The sequence below is a fragment of the Ursus arctos genome, unplaced genomic scaffold, assembly GCF_023065955.2.
Source record: "Ursus arctos isolate Adak ecotype North America unplaced genomic scaffold, UrsArc2.0 scaffold_8, whole genome shotgun sequence".
Classification (NCBI taxonomy): Eukaryota; Metazoa; Chordata; class Mammalia; order Carnivora; family Ursidae; genus Ursus; species Ursus arctos.
Window position 1 is genome coordinate 72473496 of NW_026623100.1, and position 19268 is coordinate 72492763.

Consider the following 19268-nt stretch of genomic DNA (forward strand, 5'->3'; position numbering starts at 1 on the left):
CAAGGAGTAAATGTTTCTGCTTTTTAATAAGATAGCACCCAGAAGAAGAAAAACCAGGAGTTTTTAAAGACATTGTTCAAAAAGATTAAAAAATTTTACTGTACCGGTGGTTCTCAACCAAGGGGGGATTTTGCACCCTCCCCCAGGGGTGGGGAGAATTTAACAATGTCTGCATATATTTTTGGTTGTCACAACTTGGGGTTAGATGTGTGCTACTAGCATCTAGTGGGTAGAAGGTAGGGATGTTGTTAAAATTCTCAAAATGCATCCCTCCAACAAAAAATTGTCTAACTTAGAACATTAGTATTGTCCTATTAAGAAACTATGTGATACAATTATTAGATCCTGGGATGCCTGGGTGGCTCAGTCAGTTAAGCGTCTGCCTTCTGCTTCAGTCATGATCCCAGAGTCCTGGGATCGAGTCCCACATAGGGCTCCTTGCTCATCGGGGAGCCTGCTTCTCCTTCTGTCTGCTGCTCCCCCTGCTTGTGCTCTCTCTCTGACAAATAAATAAATAAAATCTTTTTAAAAAAAAATTATTGGATCCTTTTAAGAACTTTAGAATGAGTGGTTACTCATAGAAGTTCCCATTTAATTTCATCTTACTCATTGAAGTTAAGGTTATTCACTTACTGTAACTTTTTTCATTAGTAACAGTGCTGAACTTTCTTCAAATGCTTAGATGATTATAATGAGTTTATTAGACAGATTAATTGTTTTCTCTCTCCCTCTCTTTTTTTTGTTGTTGTTAATAGACCGCAGCAGAAGTTGGAATAATTGAGAGTATTCAGCTAAAAAACTTTATGTGTCATTCGATGCTTGGACCCTTTAAATTTGGTTCTAATGTCAACTTTGTTGTTGGCAACAACGGAAGTAAGTGCTTTTGTCCTCCTTCTTACTTGACTTTGAGCAGTACTTTACAGTTAGAATGCATTAACATTTTTAAAATAAGGGACTGTGAATGCTAGATCCATATGTTCCGGATCTAGAATGTTAGATCCATAACATGTGGTCATATTGGTGAGAATCTCGAATGCCATGATAAAGATTTTGGTGTTTTATTCAAAAGTCAGTGGAGAGCCAATTAAAGTTTATGAGTAAGGGATGACATGGTCAAGATTTGTGAAAAAAACTGGCCACGTTGTAGAGAATGGATTAGAATGGGACAGACACAGGGTTTAGAAAGACGTGTTAGGCAGCTTTGTGATGGATCAGCCGGGCCTGAGCTGTTGACAGCTTGATTGAGCCAGTACATGGAGAGGAGGCTTGTCAGAGTCTACAGCTTGTGGTAGTGCTAGAAAGGACTGTAGGTGAGCGCAGCTCCATGTTCTATTTAGTGTTTAGTCGTTGTTCTTTGTTTCCCCTGCTCTATATTCAGTCAAGAGGAAAATGTTTTCAGAAGGAGAGAATGGACAGAGGGATTGGTGCTACTGGGAGGTCCCATAGGACAAGAAATAAGGAAAGACTGGTGGGTTCTGTAATTAGGTCTTTTCTTTTTTTTTTTTTTGCTTTTAATTTTGAAACAGTGATCTTATTAATAAAGCCGAGTGAAGAAGAAATAATGCAAATAATGGAGGCAATGAATTTGGAAATGAAGCAGAGATTTAGAGACTCAAAAGTCATTCCAGGAGCTAAATCAGGTTAACCAGTGGTATATATGGGTTAATTTAAGGTATATCGTGGAAAATGATGGGCTAATAAGAGTTGGTTGAATTGGTTGATTGTGGAGTTCAGAAAATGATTACATATTTTGGGTAATTGTTTAGATTTTGAAATTTCAGCTTGTGATATTTTATATCTGTTAGCATAAAAAGAAGTGTACTTTTCAGAAAGCTAGCAAATGAATAATATTCAAATTAGGAATAATAATTGTCAAAATATTACATAGAAACATTCATCTGTATGACTGATGATTTTTTCATATTTAAGTTCATTCATTCATTTGTTAAATACCAGAGTGCCTGTTATGGGTCGCTATTGGAGATACAGCATTTAATAAAACAAACAACATCCCTCTCCCTATGGAGCTTGCTTGCATTTAAGCGTTGTTAAAAATAGTTTCTGACTTCTCTGAATTTACGAAAAAAGTAAATTATGCCTAAATTAGAATGTAATAAAAATTAGATGAATCAAGTATACATGTGTAATTAGAAAGATAGGCTCGTTTTTAATAGGCTGATGGACCCAAGATTAAACAATTGAGAGTTTTAGGTTGGAAAGATATCAACCATTTTTTTCCATTTCCTTATTAGTGGCAAAAATTTGATTCCTGAAATGTACTAATTTTTTTCTAATAGCAGCAGCTAAATATCTCATGATAGGTACAACTTTTTTTAAGTTCACTGAAAGAAAATGATAATTGAAGTGTAGCACTTCATTTCAGGGTTAGAACTAATTTACATTTTCATTCAGAAATCTTTTTACATCAAATGGTAGGAGTCAGCCTTTTCCTTTCTCTCTCTTTAATGAATGTGATTTCTTCAACACCTGTCTCTTTAGGTGGGAAGAGCGCCGTACTCACAGCTCTCATCGTTGGCCTTGGAGGAAAAGCTGTTGCTACTAATAGAGGCTCTTCTTTAAAAGGTTTTGTGAAAGATGGACAGAAGTAAGTGTTTGCTTTCTACATGTATTTTTCAATTCTTTAGTAAGAAGCAGCTGCTATAGATTCCCAGTTCATATAAACATAATAGGAAATGAATTGGCTTCCCAGAACTAGATAGAACAGAACAGTCCTCTTTTTCCATTCCTTTCTCTTACTCCCTGTTGCCAGCATGGCCCACTGTTGCCTGTTACTCTCTCCAGACAGAAAGCTTGTGTAAAGTATTACCATGTGCCTGCCCACTTACACTCTTATTTCTGTTACCTTTTTGGAGGAAAGAACTAGCAGTGATAAATCTATGTATTTCTGCTTAAGGGAATATTTATAAACAATGGACTTTCCTGGCTCTTGACCCAAACTTCACGAAGTCCATGTTGGTATGATACAGGCGAAAGCAGAGTCAGTGACCAGCCAAGCGTTCCTGTACAAAATTTCTGCCTCCAGTCCCTAAGAATTCCAAAAAAGTATTCTGCTTTCTGTCTTTGATTTTGTCCTTTACTCAGGTGGTTTGCCAGTAAGTTTGATTTGAGGACCACAGCCACACATCTATTTGTGGTCCATCTTTACCCTTGCATCCCCCGTGCCCAGGACCTCTGGAACTTTGATAATTAACAGTGATCTTTTTCCGTATAATAGACTTTCCTTCTGCTCAGTGTCATATCCATTTCACTTCTTCAATTTTGTTACTAAAAAACAGAATGGGGATGGGATGTGAACCAGGATTGCAGTTTTCTCTTGTATCTCTCAGAAAACCGTAGGAGTCTTAACCCTAAGCCAGGGTTCCAAGTGGAATCAGAAGAAGGGGTGAAGATACACAGAAAATAATTTCCCATGCTGTATGGCCTTGGAAAAGAACGATTTGGTAACAATTCTCCAGCATATTTTCCTTCTCTCCTTATCTTATTTGGGTCCCAGCCCAGCAAAGTCTTCTCCCCTCCGTAGTCCCCAACCAAATGGTATCTGAAGTCAAAAATTAATTATTTCAATATTTTTAATGGCCCCTGCTCTATTTCAATTCATTATACTTAACTATACATTTCTTAGTTGTCCAAACAATCACCTGGTCTACCTAGCCAGGGGACACATTGATCTTTCAAATAGGCGCTTCAGGAAAAAAAATAATTCTTTTTTCTGCACCACTGAATGTTTTATGTCTCAATTAAATATTTTTTGGGTTTTTGCCATTTGGGAAGTATCTGGACCAAAGCAGAAACTTCTTCCTCAGACTTGTCCTCAGAATATCATTTTAAAAAAGAAAGAAAAAAGGCCAGCTCACACAAATCACAAGTTTCAAGGATACAGCAGCCTGTAGATAGGAATATTAATATATTTTAAACAGTTAGTAACAGTTAAAAGCTTTTCCTGAGCTCGGTCTCCTTTTTACTGACCTTATCTGAAAAAGTAGGTTAAAAACCGCTTTTTCAAACCCATTACTATTCCTCTAGTCAACCCCTTCTTCATTTAAAGTGTTCAATATCTATGAATTGCATGGGGCACCTGGGTGGCTCAGTCGGTTGAGGGTCTGACTCTTGATTTCGGCTCAGGTCATGATCTCAGGGTTGTGGGATCCAGCCTCACAGCGGGCTCCACATTCAGTGGGGATTCCAGTTCTCTCCCTGTCCCCTGCCCCTTCCCCCCCACCCCACTCAAGAGTGTGTGCGCTCTCTCTCAAATAATTAAGTCATTTAAAAATAAAGCATTCGTATCTATGAATTTCTTCTTATTTTATAGTCGCTGGTTCTGTCATCACTTTTTTACAGAATCAGCTCATGGAGCTTTTCAGTTCTAGTCTTAGTTGATTCTGTATCTAAAATCATGGCTGTCCCACTGTGCCTGAGAAGGTCTGTTGGTCTGGCTCAGGTTCGAGAGAGTCCTCAGGACTGTTTCCTTTCACCCATGCCAAACATTACACTCCCCATTGATGGCACCAGGGCTCTCGGCTGCCTTTGTTGGGGGGTTCAGCTCTCCATAGCAATGCTTGTCCAGCGAAGTTCAGAGAAGCCAGAGAACTGTGCCCTGAGACACTTTACCTGGGGGTCAGTCCCCTATCAGCCACCAACCCTTTATAGTGGTGCAGCGACAGTGAACGAATTTGCTTAATACAGCTCTTCCCATGGAAACCTCTCTCAGTGATCCAAGGTCTCATGCCCCTTGCTGTTCAGGTTCTTCTTGCACATGTCTGGTTCACTATTCCCTCCCTCGGCCTTCCTAATACTAGCCCTGGTGGCGTTGGGATCTTTGCACCAGTCTCGTTTTTGACATCAGCTGTGGCATTGGGAGTGGATTATGGAAGGACAAAAACTCATACTCCTACTCTACGTTTCTGATTTATTTGGTCAAGGCTACAGAACTTCCTGCAGATGAGGTGGCTACTCGGAAACAGAGCAGATGAATCATATTTTTACATGGCTTTTTCCTTGTTCTTTTCTCCGGTTGGTCTGTTGATGCCAGATACCTCTGTGTAGATAGATTTTTCCAGAGTGGAGAAAGAAGCCACGTTCTTTCTGTGGCACTGCTTGTTTGTGTTGTCATTCTGAAAGAACTCCCATCTCTAGTCTCTTCAGTTAAGGGTCTCCTGTGTTTACAGACATTGGGCTCCATGGCTCTTGACCGAAATTCAGGATAGCTACATCAGTATGGTGAGGAGACAGCAGTTAGTGCCAGCAGAGTTGTCCGTGTCTCCTTGTACAGGTGTTTTGAGCAGTTATTATGGAGCTTTTCTCGTAAGTCTTAGTTTTTTGAAAAACTTGGTTTTCTTTATTCAGATCCTATCACAACAGGTTACCAGTGCCTCCAAAGTTCTCAAAATACTAAAGGTAGCTATCAAATGCAAGGAGTAGCTAGTAATGAAAATAATAAAGTAGATGTTTGCTGTAGATAAAGAGAGATGTTTAGTAATTCAGAGAGGAGGGGTGCCTGGGTGGCACAGCGGTTGGGCGTCTGCCTTCGGCTCAGGGTGTGATCCCGGCGTTATGGGATCGAGCCCCACATCAGGCTCCTATGCTATGGGCCTGCTTCTTCCTCTCCCACTCCCCCTGCTTGTGTTCCCTCTCTCGCTGGCTGTCTCTATCTCTGTCAAATAAATAAATAAATAAATAAATAAATAAATAAATAAATAAAAAAAATCTTTAAAAAAAATAATAATTCAGAGAGGAAATATAGTCACTTTTTAAAATTTTTCTATTTAAATTCACTTTAATTAACATATAGTTTCTGATTAGTTTCATAGGTAGAATTTAAAGATTCATCATTGCATATAACACCCAGTGTTCATTCCTTCAAGTATCCTCCTTAATGTCCATCACCCAGTTACCCTATCCCCCCACCCACCGCCCCTCCAGCAACCCTGTCTGTTTCTATCATTAAGAGTCTGTTATGGTTGTTTCCCTCTCTATTTCCATCTTATTTTATTTTCCCTTCCCCTATGTTTATCTGTTTTGTTTCTTAAATTCCACATATGAGTGAAATCATACAATGTTTATCTTCCTTTGACTTATTTTGGTTAGCATAATACCCTCTAGTTCCATCCACGCCATTGCAAATGGCAAGATTTCATTCTTTTTGATGGCTGAGTAATATTCCAATGCATATATACACCACATCTTCTTTATCCATTCATCTATTGATGGACATCTGGGCTGTTTCCGTATTTTGGCTATTATGGACATTGCTGCTGTAAACTTTGAGGGTGTAAGTGCCCCTTCAAATCACTGTGTTTGTATCCTTTGGATACATACCTAGTAGTGCAGTTGTTGGGCTGTAGGATGTCTATTTTTCACTTTTTGAGGAACCTCTGTACTGTTTTCCAGAGGGGCTGCACCAACTTGCATTCCCACCAACAGTGTAAGACAGTCCCCTCTTTCTCTGCATCCTTGCCAACATCTGTTTCCTGAGTTGTTAATTTTAGCCATTCTTACTGGTGTCAGGTGGTATCCCATTGTGGTTTTGATTTGTATTTCCCTGATGTCAAGTAATATTGAGCGTGTTTTCATGTGTCTATTGGCCATTTGTATGTCTTCTTTGGAGAAATGTCTGTTCATGTCTTCTACCCATTTCTTGGCTGGATTTTTTGTTTTTTGGGTATTGAGTTTGACAAGTTATTTGTAGATTTTGGATACTAGTGCTTTATCTGATAAGACATTTGCAGATATCTTCTCCCATTCTGTAGGTTGCCTTTTGTCGGCTGTTTCCTTTGCTGTGCAAAAGCTTTTTTATCTTGATGAAGTCCCAGTAGTTCATTTTTGCTTTTGTTTTTCTGTAGTCACTTTATTTTTAAATGTTTTCATGAGGTGCATTCACTTAATACTGGGTAATCATACTAGTTAGTGAAATAAAATAATTTTTGCTCCATGTAGTAGGCCAGCTGCCTTTCCCCTATTATACTTTAGTTAATGGTTTTCAGCCTTGACTATTCATTAGAATCAACTCAGGAGCTTTTAAAAATCCTATTAATTACAATTTTTCAGGAGCATGTCTGTCCTAATTGTGTACTTCTGATTTAAACACACACCCCCCAGCTTAGGGTAGTTTAGAAAAGGAGGTTTATTTATTTATTTATTTATTTATTTATTTAAAGATTTTATTTATTTATTTGACAGAGATAGAGACAGCCAGCGAGAGAGGGAGCACAAGCAGGGGGAGTGGGAGAGGAAGAAGCAGGCTCATAGCGGAGGAGCCTGACGTGGGGCTCGATCCCATAACGCTGGGATCACGCCCTGAGCCGAAGGCAGACGCTTAACCGCTGTGCCACCCAGGCGCCCCAGAAAAGGAGGTTTATTTTAAAGACTCAGAGATATGTATCTTAGAACCTGCAGGGAGAAAGTACAATTGGGTCTCAAGTGACTGGAACTGAGAGACCTCAGAACCCAGTATTATCTGCCTCTGGGCCTTTCTTTTTTGTGTCTCTGCCTTTCTCTCTGTGTCTTTGTCTCTAGGCCTCTGTCTGCCTCTCCCTTTTAGATCCATGCTGCAACCCTTCTGCTGTACCAGCCTCCCTCACCCCCTCACGTAATGGGCTGGGCTGTGTTGTGCTCCCTTCCCTCCATCTCCTTAGGACAAGTCTGTGGGTTTGTGAATGTGTGTCCCCCCCCCCCCAGGAGTATGTGTTCTCTTCCTTGTAACTTAGCCAAGTCCTTGTTACTCTGTGTCTTCGTGCGTGCAGTCATTGACCTCTTACTGCCTTAGTCTGTAAGGAGTTGCTCTTGTGTTCTCTGTGTCTCTGATTTGCTGCCAGTGTCTGTGGGTGTGTGTCTTTCTGGTTGTCTTGGTAGTTTCCCCAGTAGTTTCTCCATTGTGTGCTCTTGCTGCTCTCTGGAGTCTCTCATCAGGGGGTAATGTCCCAAACTGGTTTCTCTGGTCCCCAGAGGCCTCAAGGAATCACCAGATCTTGACTTGGTTGTGCCTTCGTTTGGATTTGTTGATAAAACTTTTCACTGTGAAGAAATACAGATTTATGGAAGTGTTGCAAAGATAGTATAGTTTCTTTTATACCCTTCATCTAATTTTCCTTAATGCTGACATCTTAAGTAATGAAGGTAGTACTTTTATCAAAGCTATGCAGTTCACGTTCGTACCATATAACTGATGAAACTGTAGACCTTATTTGGATTTTACCAGTTCTTCTTAATTTGAATCTTTAAAGAAGAGGCTCTGTTTCAGTTAGTGTCAGATTTCTCTATTTAGCTCAATCCCTAGGGGACAGGGTGGGGCCTGATGGGTGCTAAGCCTTGTCTTTCTGCTTGACACTCCCCGGAGAAGAGGGTGAGGGAGCAGGAGTGGATGAAACCCTTCAGCCTGCCTACTGTAATACCAGCTTACAGTAAAGTTTATCTTGAGTATGTTTTTCTGCAATTCCTGCAAATGGGAGTAATTTGGGAATATGATTACAAATTCAGGAAAACAAGTACTATTAAAGATTTCATTTAATTACCAATTAAAGTAGTTTCACATTAAAGGACTTTAGCATTTTGGCAGATGTTCATATGAACCAGAAAAAAAAAATTTGTTTAAGGAAATTTTAATGTATTTAGTAATGTACTTCATTGACATTGTTTTTCTGCTAAGTCTTATTTTAACAGAAGTTAAAGTAGAAAAATAAAGATTGATATTTTTTCCTATAATATATTAAAATATGCATGGCTATAAATTCTTTAAACTTCTTTGAAACTTTAAAAATAATTTTTCCGTAATACTGATTAAACTTCAATAATTTTTGAGCTTTAGTTTACATTTCTTGATATCAAATACTTTCAGTTTTTTATTGCCAAGTATTTGAAAGATTAAAGTTGCTTCCTTTGATTCTGATGCTCTTAGAAAGTGTTATTACTTCACCGTAATTGTTAATCATTCTTAAAGGTATACTGTCAACATGATGCTTTATTATGTAATTTAAGAGTAGTCAGGCGGTATAGTATTACACATTGCTTATAGGAAAATGTATAACTTATCTACATGATTTGAAACAACCAAACTTAAACAGTTTTAGGGTGCCCGGGTGGCTCAGTTGATTAAGTGTCTGACTTCGGCTCATGTGATCTCAGGGTCCTGGAATCGAGCCTCATGTCAGACTCCCTGTTCACTGGGCACTGGGGAGTCTGCTTGTCCCTCTCCCTCTCTCTGCTCCTCCCCCAATTCGTGCTCTCACTGTCTCTCTCAAATAAATAAATAAAATCTTTTAAAAAATGGTTTTTATGTGAATGTGGTATTTCTGTTACAGATAGGATAGCCAATGTTTTTATAACCCTTATTCTCAACTTTATTTTTTTTGTTAGGGGTGTTACCTTCAACATTATTCTGTAGTAGCCTGTCAGCCATCAATGGCTGGTGTAAAGCTACTTTTCAAATGAATTAGGCAAATTACTTTGGAGCTTTTGAAAATTATAGTAACCTAGTATTGAAATTGCACTGTACCTGCCTGTGACTTAGCTTAACCGTCTTGCTTTAGCTCAGCAGATATCTCAATAACGTTAAGGAACAGAGGAGATGATGCCTATAGAGCGAATGTGTACGGCAACTCCATAGTCGTGCAGCAACACATCAGCCTGGATGGAAGTCGGTCTTACAAACTAAAAAGTGAAACAGGTTTGTTACGAATGTCTTTTCATTTCATATAAAATATTAGTAATTATTCAGTTAAACAGAGCAAAGTGATTGCTCAGGTATTCATTGACAGGGCACTTCTTCCCAGTCTCTTGAAACCTCTTTCTTGTCATGTGTAGGGTCGGCTGCATGTATGTACATACACGTGATTGTGTACGGACACATACACACAGTTGTTTTACCCCAGGACATCATACAGCAGGACCACGAGTATCAGAGTCTGGGTCCACTTGAAATAGGCTGTGCCGCCTTGTTCTCACCTGCAGACCTCCTTCCACCCCTGTAGTTTTTATCACATGTGGAAGGGGGGTGAGCCAAAGGTGGAAGAGGACATGAAGGAAGAAGAGGCGAAGACATAGATGAGAAGGAAAAGCAAGAGTTTTGCTATGGGGAGAAGAGGAGCACTGTCCCTGCATCCACGCTGCTTCCTCCTCCGTGTGCCTGGCTCGTGATGACTGCAGCCTGCACCTCTCTCAGTTGTGTGCCTGTTCTTAAGGGCATAAAATAGTCAATATTTGTATTTGTAAATGAGTGCTAATTTTTTCTCCATATTTTTGCCCTAGAAACAGTCTGGTCATTTTATGTTTCTCTTAACCAGGTACCGTGGTTTCTACTAGAAAAGAAGAGCTGATTGCGATTCTTGATCATTTTAACATACAGGTAATAATTAATTTTTGTTTCAGATTAATGCAACTGGTCACTTTCTCATGTGATTTCATTTGTAGTGTTGAAAGACTTAAAATAGGCTCATGTGAGTAAATTGACCACAGGACAAATGTGTACAACTATTGTTAGCAAAGTTGCTTAAAATTTACTAATTCATCAGGAATTTTCAGTGCATGGTATTACATCTGTAATTTGATAGAGCAGTCAAGAACATCCTGTCTATACTGGTATGGGTATAGTGGTGTTAAAGGCTATAAAGTTTCTTTGCTTTCTGCTATCCGAGTCAGAATAGCAGCACAGTTTCCTAAACTCAGATGCTAAATTTTTGTAGAAAGGAAATTTATTCTAGAAAAATAAAGCATTTCTTTATGTATTTTGGAGTTACTGATCATACCTGTACGAGATAAGGCTCCAGTCCTTTCTGCTAAGATACTTTGAATAATTAGAAATGGATCATGTAGTCTTATTAGTATTAGAATTGTCTTGGAGGTCATCTGATTTACCTTTATTTTGTAGGTGAGAATAGAACTAGAAAAAGTAAATTTACCCCTACGGTAGCCTAGGCGTGGTTGCTGGTGGAGCCTGGATGGGGATCCAGGCATCCCTGTTCTAGTCTGATGTTAACCACCCGGCCTTACTCATTCCAGGATGAAGAACAGCAAGACTAATTACCAAGGAAAAAGAACAATTACTAGTGTTGGTCTTTTTTCCAGTTTGGTTTAGAACAAAGTTGTCCAGAAAAACTTTCTGTGTTGGTAGAAATATTCTGTTATGCTGTTCAGTGGGTCAGCCACTAGCATATTGCATATTGTATGACACAGAGATGAACATTAAAGCTAGTGCATTAGGTCTTATTTTTAAGAAGTCAGATAGAATGTGAAATTAAGATATAGGACAAATCTTACAAAAAATATGTGGCAGTCAGTCTGGTGTACCTATATAACAATAATAAAGTAACATGTAGAGGTTTCTTTATAACTCCATAAATGTTTTTGTTATCTGAGAAGAGAAAACCCAAAATTTTACTTAAAAAGGAAGATTTTAGGGGCGCCTGGGTGGCACAGCGGTTGGGCGTCTGCCTTCGGCTCAGGGCGTGATCCTGGAGTTATGGGATCGAGTCCCACATCAGGCTCCTCCACTGTGAGCCTGCTTCTTCCTCTCCCACTCCCCCTGCTTGTGTTCCCTCTCTCACTGGCTGTCTCTATCTCTGTTGAATAAATAAATAAAATCTTTAAAAAAAAAAAAAAAGGAAGATTTTAGCCATCGTTGTACTAACAAAGTACAACCAGTATTTTATGGATGGTAAAATGAAGGAGCTTAAAAACTTTTTCCTTTAGGGGCACCTGGGTGGCTCAGCAGTTAAGCATCCAGCTTCTGCCTTCAGTTTGGGTCATGACCTCAGGGTCCTGGGATCTAGTCCTCCGTCAGGCTCCATGCTCAGAAGGGAGTCCGCTTCTCCCACTCCCTCTGCGCCTCCCACTCATGCTCCCTCACACTCTCTCTCCCTCTCAAAAAAGTAAAATCTTCAAAGAAAATAAAATAGTTTTCATTTATACTGGTCCTACATACTCTATAACTTGCAAATGGGATTATTTTCTAATACATACAGTACTTTCTTATTAATACCGAAGATATAAATGGAGTAATGATCTTGAATCTTTCTGAAACAAGATGTGTGTGTGTGTGTGTGTGTGTGTGTGTGTGCGTGCGCACATGTGTATTTATTTATTTAAAGTTTTTCACCTGTGCTTTGGTCAGTTACTATGCTTTACTGTTACCATAACTGTACTTGTTAGCTATAGGTGGTTTAATTCAAACAATGGTTTATTTAAAATGACTCCTCCTCCAAAAGGTAGAAATGACTCCAGCATTTCTATTTATTTTATAATCATGAAGAAATTAACAACAAATGGAAAATCTGAAGAACTGCTGTAAGAAAAATAAACACTACTTGGCATCATAATTCTGATTAAAAATAACCAAGTTGAACTTTTTGTATTCATTTGGAGAAACTAACTTGCCCAGGGCTACATAGGGGGGTAAAACACAAAAACCTAAGGCAGCTGAGGGCTTTACTCACTGTTGTCGGACTGTTAACCAGTAGCATAAAAGTGAAATGCTATGAAAGAAATGTGCTTGTGCCCTCATATAGTGGCAGGATTAATTTTGATGATGGTATTTATTTTAGTATCATGAAATAATGAAACATTTTCTCTACATTAAAAAGTTCTACTATTTTTTCTTTGTATATTTACCTTACTCTAATCTTAGCCTTCTTGATGACACTGTAGGTGAACTGTATTCTCTAATTCAGTTCGTTTATTCCTAAGGCATTAAAATGAAATACTCAAAAATAACCTCTCTTGTTTCTTTCAGGTGGATAATCCAGTTTCTGTTTTAACACAAGAGATGAGCAAGCAGTTCCTGCAATCTAAAAATGAGGGAGACAAATACAAAGTAAGGAATACTGAAGGAAATATGAATTTATCAAAAAGGAATACATTTATAGATAAAGCATATATACCAAACATAACTCTTGCTCACATAAATATTGAGGTGTTTTTTTTTTAAGCCACCTATTTGCAGTAATACTGTAGGACTAGTTTAGGAAAGTTCTAAGTATGATGGAAGTATAATTTTCTTGGTAAGTTCTTGCTTTCACTTTTTGGCTTTTAATTCTGAGAGAGAATGGATTATTCTAAAATGAATCTTTAAGGAAGTTCAAGGGAATGATTGGCCATACATAATAACCTTTAAATGTTCAGTTATTTAAAATTTAAAAAGCTAACAAAAGATCTGACTACTCCTTATGCTGTAACTTTTGAATGGGTTTCAGTATTTCCTTTCCTAAAAATTCAAGATGCACCAAGATCAAGGATACAGACATTTTCTCTTTATTCGTATTTGTTTAAAGAATGAAAGAATGAGTGAAAAAGAGTTTTCACGATGGTATTATTGTTACACCCAAAGTGTTTTCTTACGTGGGCTTTTAAGAGCTATTACAAATGAACATGTAGATGTGAACAGGGTTAAGTAAATTTGGGGTGTGAAAGCTTGAGTGTTTTTAGTATCTTTTTACATAATTGGTCAAAAATTTTTGGAGACCAAATTTTTGTTTTTCACAGTGCCGTGGAAATGTACAAACTCCTAGTTGTGTTTTTCTTATTGATACAGTTCTTCATGAAAGCAACCCAACTTGAACAGATGAAAGAAGATTATTCATACATTATGGAAACAAAAGAAAGAACAAAGGAGCAGATAAATCAGGGAGAAGAGGTTTGTAACCACTTAATGCAAATATTTTTGAAATCAGCCACATTCCTTTAGTACTTACGAATGGTACTGTAAAATTATATACCTATATATAGATACGTAGCTACATAAAACTAATCTATGAAATATAGGAAGTGTGGTTTTTATATTGAGGGTATTTATTAGCCTTTACTTTTCTGTTTTGGAATAATGGGTATGTACACGTTTTCCTCTGTGAGGCTATAAACTAGAGGACAGAGCAGTATTTTATGTACTTATGCCTTGATATATGACTCGTTGGTTCTACAGTAAGGTATCACTAGTTCCCACTGTAAGTAGTTTAAAAACTATCATTTCTTTTGATGGGAAAATAAGCACAAGCCTCAAGCTGATAATAAACATAGTACGCACTTGTAATTATATCCAGTAGATAACTCTTTCGTCACACTGGGAAAGTGTTAACATTCATTAAGTGCTGATAGCTTGGTGGCAACTGTCATCCGTACTCACCAGCTTGGCAGTTGTGCATATTTGGGTGAATTTGAAATTACTCAAGCCAGTGTGACTTACTTATATTTGGTTTTACATCTGCTGTAATTTCTTCTTGTACTTTCTTCTTCAGATTCCACTGGATGTGGAGCCTACTTTAAAAATAAAAATAAATAAGGAAGTAAATAAATAAATAATTAGGACTTATTTGGCTTTTAGAAATAAATTTCTTCTATGTCTTCCATTATCTTTGGAATGAGTACTGGGTATACTTCGCCCAGAGAACATAGCAGTCTTTCTATCTGATACGGAGTTGAAAGAAATGGGAAACTGAGTTTTGTGATTTGTCTGTACTTGTGAGGTCTTAAACCCTTTATTTCTTTGATAGTCATTTGAAGAGTATTTGGCCTTTTTTATAATGCAGAAATTAAGAAAATAACTGCACCTAGTAAAAGTATACCAAAGAACCAAAGATACTTTTATTTTCACCGTAAGTTATTTCCCTGCATATCTTTTTTAATACCTGTTAAGGGAGTGCATTCAAAAGAAATACATTTGTAAAAAGTCTTGTTTTTTCAATGTTAGTAAGAAACATCCTTTTTCCTTTTTTTAAGCGACTTACTGAACTAAAACGCCAGTGTTTGGAGAAAGAAGAACGTTTTCAAAGTATCGCTGGTTTAAGTACAATGAAGACTAATTTAGAAAACTTGAAACATGAAATGGCTTGGGCAGTGGTAATTTTTACTTATTCACTTATGCTTTTAATACATAGAAAATATTTGGTTATAGTTACTCTTATACATGATTTACACTATAATTTCTTTTTTAGGTCAATGAAATTGAAAAACAATTGAATGCTATCAGAGATAATATCAAAATTGGGGAAGATCGTGCTGCTAGACTTGACAGGAAGATGGAAGACCAGCAGGTAATTGTTTATTTTAATACAGATTTAGCAGGTTAAATCATATGAGATTACTGATATTAGACTATTTTAAAAGACCTACAAAAGCAGTTTCAACCTATATATTTCTCTGTGTTTGAATTTATTACTCAAATGAAACTGAGGTAAACTTTTGTTCAAGTACTATTATGGCAACTCTTTTTTATTTTATTTTTTTAAGATTTTATTTATTTATCTGGCATGGGGGGGAGGGCAGGTAGAGCATGAGCAGGCGGAGGGGTTGAGGGGGATGGAGCGAGAATCTCAAGCAGATTCCGCACCAACATTGAGCCCGATGCAGGGCTCGATCTCACGACCCCAAGATAGTGACCTGAGCCAAATTCAAGAGTTAGATGCCCAACCGACTGAGCCACCCAGGCTCCCCGGCAACTCTTTTAAAAAGAGTATTGTGTTTGGACATGGTCAGCCGGCTGAGCCCAGTAATGTAGCACTCTGAACTCATGCATGTGGACAATGGTACTTCCTTACCAACTAGAGTTGCTACAATGTGAAGCTTTTACTCTTGTGTTCATTAGGAGTATCAACATAGAAAGTCTTGAGGTGCTAGGATAATAGTCATTTAGAAAGCTAAGTATCATGAAGTATAACACTTCAGAACTGAGCAGAGCTCCCAGAGATTGCTACCAGAATTTCCAGGGAACTGAAGTTTTAGGGCCCAGACCATCAGAGGATTTCATGTAGGTGGAACACATGCGGGATAAGTTGTTAGGTCTGTTAAGGTTAATTTCAACCTGAGATCTAAGAGCTCACGGGAAACTATGCTATTTATGTAAGATTCAAGAGCCTTCCACTTGGGCCTAGAGGTGGAAGTTGGTTGAATGGTAAATAAAAGCAGTAATTTTCTGTTAGGGCTGTCCACATGGACTTTTTTACCATATAGCAGATCCACTCTTTATACTCGCCTTTTCGTTCTTTAACAGCTTTATTGAAATATAATTCATATACCATATAATTCAGCAGTTTAAAATTTGCACTTGAGTGGTCTTTTAGCGTTTCACAAGGGTATGTAGCCCACAATGCAGAATTCTTTGCATTTTGTCATGCCGGAAGTAGAACTCCTAGCCTTCTCATATTTATAGAAGCCCCACCTACTCAGTATGGATGACTTACCTCTTAGTATTTTGTTTTACTTAAGCATTGTGGGCCCCCAAGCTTAGTTTATATTGCTTTTTCAAGATAAGCAGATATGTTTTCTTTCCTTTAAGTGTTATGTTATTATTAATCCATCAAAAGTAAGAAAAAAATATGTAAAAATAACAGAAATAGGCTGAATTTCTTACTCCCTCTTCAGGTAGCAAATGGAAGTTCAATCCCACCCACCTTTTCTCATCTCAGATTTTCATTTCTGTGAGAATATTCTGAAAATTTTTTTTCACCAAATTGTCTTTATCCTCATTTCCTAGCTTGTCATAGTGGAAGACCTTAAGTTATTTTTCTCTTCAGATAATCTCCAATCTAAAAATGGAATCCGGGGGTGCCTGGCTGGCTCAGTCCGTAGAGCATATGACTCTTGACTCTTGATCTTGGGGTCGTAAGTTTGAGCCCCTCATTGGGTGTAGAGATTACTTCAAAATAAAATATTTCTTTTTAAAAATAAAAAAAATAGTAATAAAAATGAAATCCAGTCTGAGTAATAAATGGGAAAAGGAGGATCTTGAGGCAGGGTGATTAACCTTACTTTAGTTCTGCAGGCCTTTGCCCCACTTATTGTTTGGGCACTCTCTCTAGCAAATGGTAAATTTCTGGAGGGTAAGAATGATCTTATTTTATATTTGTATCCTCCCCATGTCTTACATAAAACCTTTCACGCAGTAGTATGCATGGTGATTGATTATAGAATGACTGTTAAGTGGAAGGGATGTGAAGAAATAGTGTCAGCTACACTATCTGGCTCTTTCTGGAAAAAGTTTGCTGATCCCTGATCCAAATAGTTCTCATATTTATCTCTTCTAATCCATTCCTATTGTCAGCGCCCCATTTTGGTGTCTAATTCATTTTGCTCTGGAATGTTAACTCTTCACTAAAATTGTTTGCTTTACTTTTCCCTCCACCCTGCTCGTGCTTCCAAAGTAACTTGGTGTACAGAATTGATGTCTTGTCTCCCTGTTGTCTGGAGGGTTAAGTTGTAAGCTGATCATTAGGGAAATCTGGGCCCTTCCATGCTTCCGGCTCAGCTCCTACCACTACCCTCTCAGTTGAAGCTCCAAATATTTTCATTTCTGAAAGTAGTATTAGTGCCTTTCTGCATGCTTTCCCATCTGCCTCTAACACCTTTCCCCAGCTTTTCTCCTGGTCCATTTGTATTAATCTCTCAAGTCTCAGCTCAAATGCTACTTCTGCTTTGAAGGAGGCATTCTTCTGGCAGACCTCTGGATTCTTTCTTTGTGCTTCCACAATTATAAATAGACATAACCAACTTAAGCATTATGGTATCCAAAGTATGATCAATTTAAGCAATCTGTTCTTCTGCTAAATTGTGTCTATCTCCCTTTAATTGTGTTACCTGCAGACCATTGTTACTCTATCTTTGTATCCCCAGCAGATAGCACATTTGTTGGATAACTAAATGTGAAAAATTGTATTTTAGAATTTTATGTAATTATGTTTGCTTACCCAATGTCTTGAGATTATTTAGAGTGAAACTGAGTTTGTTATTTGCTATATATAATTTAAAATTTTTTTCTGTTTATTGAAGAAAAGTAAAATACTCTCCAACAATGTTATTTTCTTGAAGGTTAGACTTAATGAAGCAGAAAAAAAGTACAAAGATATTCAAGATAAACTGGAAAAGATTAGTCAAGAGACAAAGGCACGAGCACCAGAATGTATGGCATTGAAAACAGATGTTACTGCTAAGAAAAGGGTCTATAATGAAGCTGAGGTAAGAGAAATTTTCCAACCTGGAATATTAAATACTACATATCAAATACAAATACTGTTCATTTACTTTTAAAAGTAGAGGTATTGTAATTAGGTAGAAATCTGTACTGCTTTCAGACTTTAAAAAATAATGGTTTCATGTGGCCATTTATGTACTTTGTTTTAAAAATATTTTTTTGCATATATTTAGCCTCTGATTTGAAGATTTGGCAAAAGTGGATTTGAATAGATATGTATTTTTTTTATCTTACCAAACTGTGTCTAATTTTTTGTTAGGTTTTATATAATCGCTCTCTAAACGAGTATAGAGCATTAAAGAAAGATGATGAACAGCTTTGCAAAAGAATTGAAGAACTAAAGAAAAGGTGAGATGGTTACTTTGCTATGTTCATGAATACCTCATTTTGTAATACAGCAAACTCAGCAAAGTGGGGTATTATATTTTCCATATTATTTGTAAAGGGATTTTATCACAATGCTTTGTATTTTTTAAATGTTCAGTTTTTCATTTAACATTTTCCATTTTGGATTATTTACTGTTAGTACCGATCAATCTTTGGAACCTGAACGATTGGAAAGGCAAAAAAAAATATCTTGGTTAAAAGAGAGAGTAAAGGCCTTGAAGGATCAAGAAAGCTCAATCAATCAAGAGATCGAACAGTTTCAGCAAGCCATAGAAAAGGACAAAGAAGAACGGATCAGAATTAAGTAAGTTTCAATATCCTTAGAATGATTTTTTTCAATGACTTGGAAATCGTGTGGTTTGTTCTTTATATGAAGAGAGAAGACATGTTTTGTTGTGGTGGTTTCTTGTACTGAATAAAATATCTTTAAAAATTACTTTTCCCAGACTTTTTTAACACTTGTAGAGCTAAACCATTTCTGGGATTTCTAGTCCTCATCCCTATGGCATCATTTCTTTTTTCATGCTAAGTTTTGAAGACTTGAGACTATTTTTCTCTAGTAACACAATCATTTTCAAATAAAGAAATCTGCCTTCAGTCTTTAGGGTAGCTGACTCATTCAGTGGTATGCCGGTGTTGAGGGGAAAGGCTGGATATTTCTGTATAACCATATCACACTTCTCTTCTGTTTTTCCACTTTTATCTTTTAGGAGAGAAGAATTAGATGTCAAGCATACACTGAACTATAATCAGAGGCAATTGAAAGAATTAAAAGATAGTAAAACTGATCGACTGAAAAGATTTGGCCCTCATGTTCCAGCCCTTCTTGAAGCAATAGATGATGCCTATAGACGCGGGCATTTTACCTGTAAACCCGTGGGCCCTTTAGGTATTTGTCAACATTTGGTCTGGATAT

The 19268-nt window shown here is 37.5% G+C and overlaps 1 protein-coding gene across 2 annotated transcripts in view; it reads left to right on the top strand.

Moving 5' to 3' along the window:
• The window catches only part of SMC6 (structural maintenance of chromosomes 6), a 70467-nt gene that overhangs the window by 9100 nt on the left and 42099 nt on the right, over positions 1-19268 (top strand). Inside the window, exons 3-14 of one of the 2 annotated variants that reach the window (XM_026519218.4) lie at positions 756-873; positions 2500-2605; positions 9543-9679; positions 10296-10357; positions 12740-12820; positions 13538-13639; positions 14719-14838; positions 14934-15032; positions 17803-17949; positions 18225-18313; positions 18492-18656; positions 19063-19241. In XM_026519218.4, the coding sequence (XP_026375003.3) occupies positions 756-873; positions 2500-2605; positions 9543-9679; positions 10296-10357; positions 12740-12820; positions 13538-13639; positions 14719-14838; positions 14934-15032; positions 17803-17949; positions 18225-18313; positions 18492-18656; positions 19063-19241 (1405 nt within the window). The remainder of the gene's footprint in view (positions 1-755; positions 874-2499; positions 2606-9542; positions 9680-10295; positions 10358-12739; positions 12821-13537; positions 13640-14718; positions 14839-14933; positions 15033-17802; positions 17950-18224; positions 18314-18491; positions 18657-19062; positions 19242-19268) is intronic. The other variant, XM_057309204.1, reaches the window with a different exon arrangement.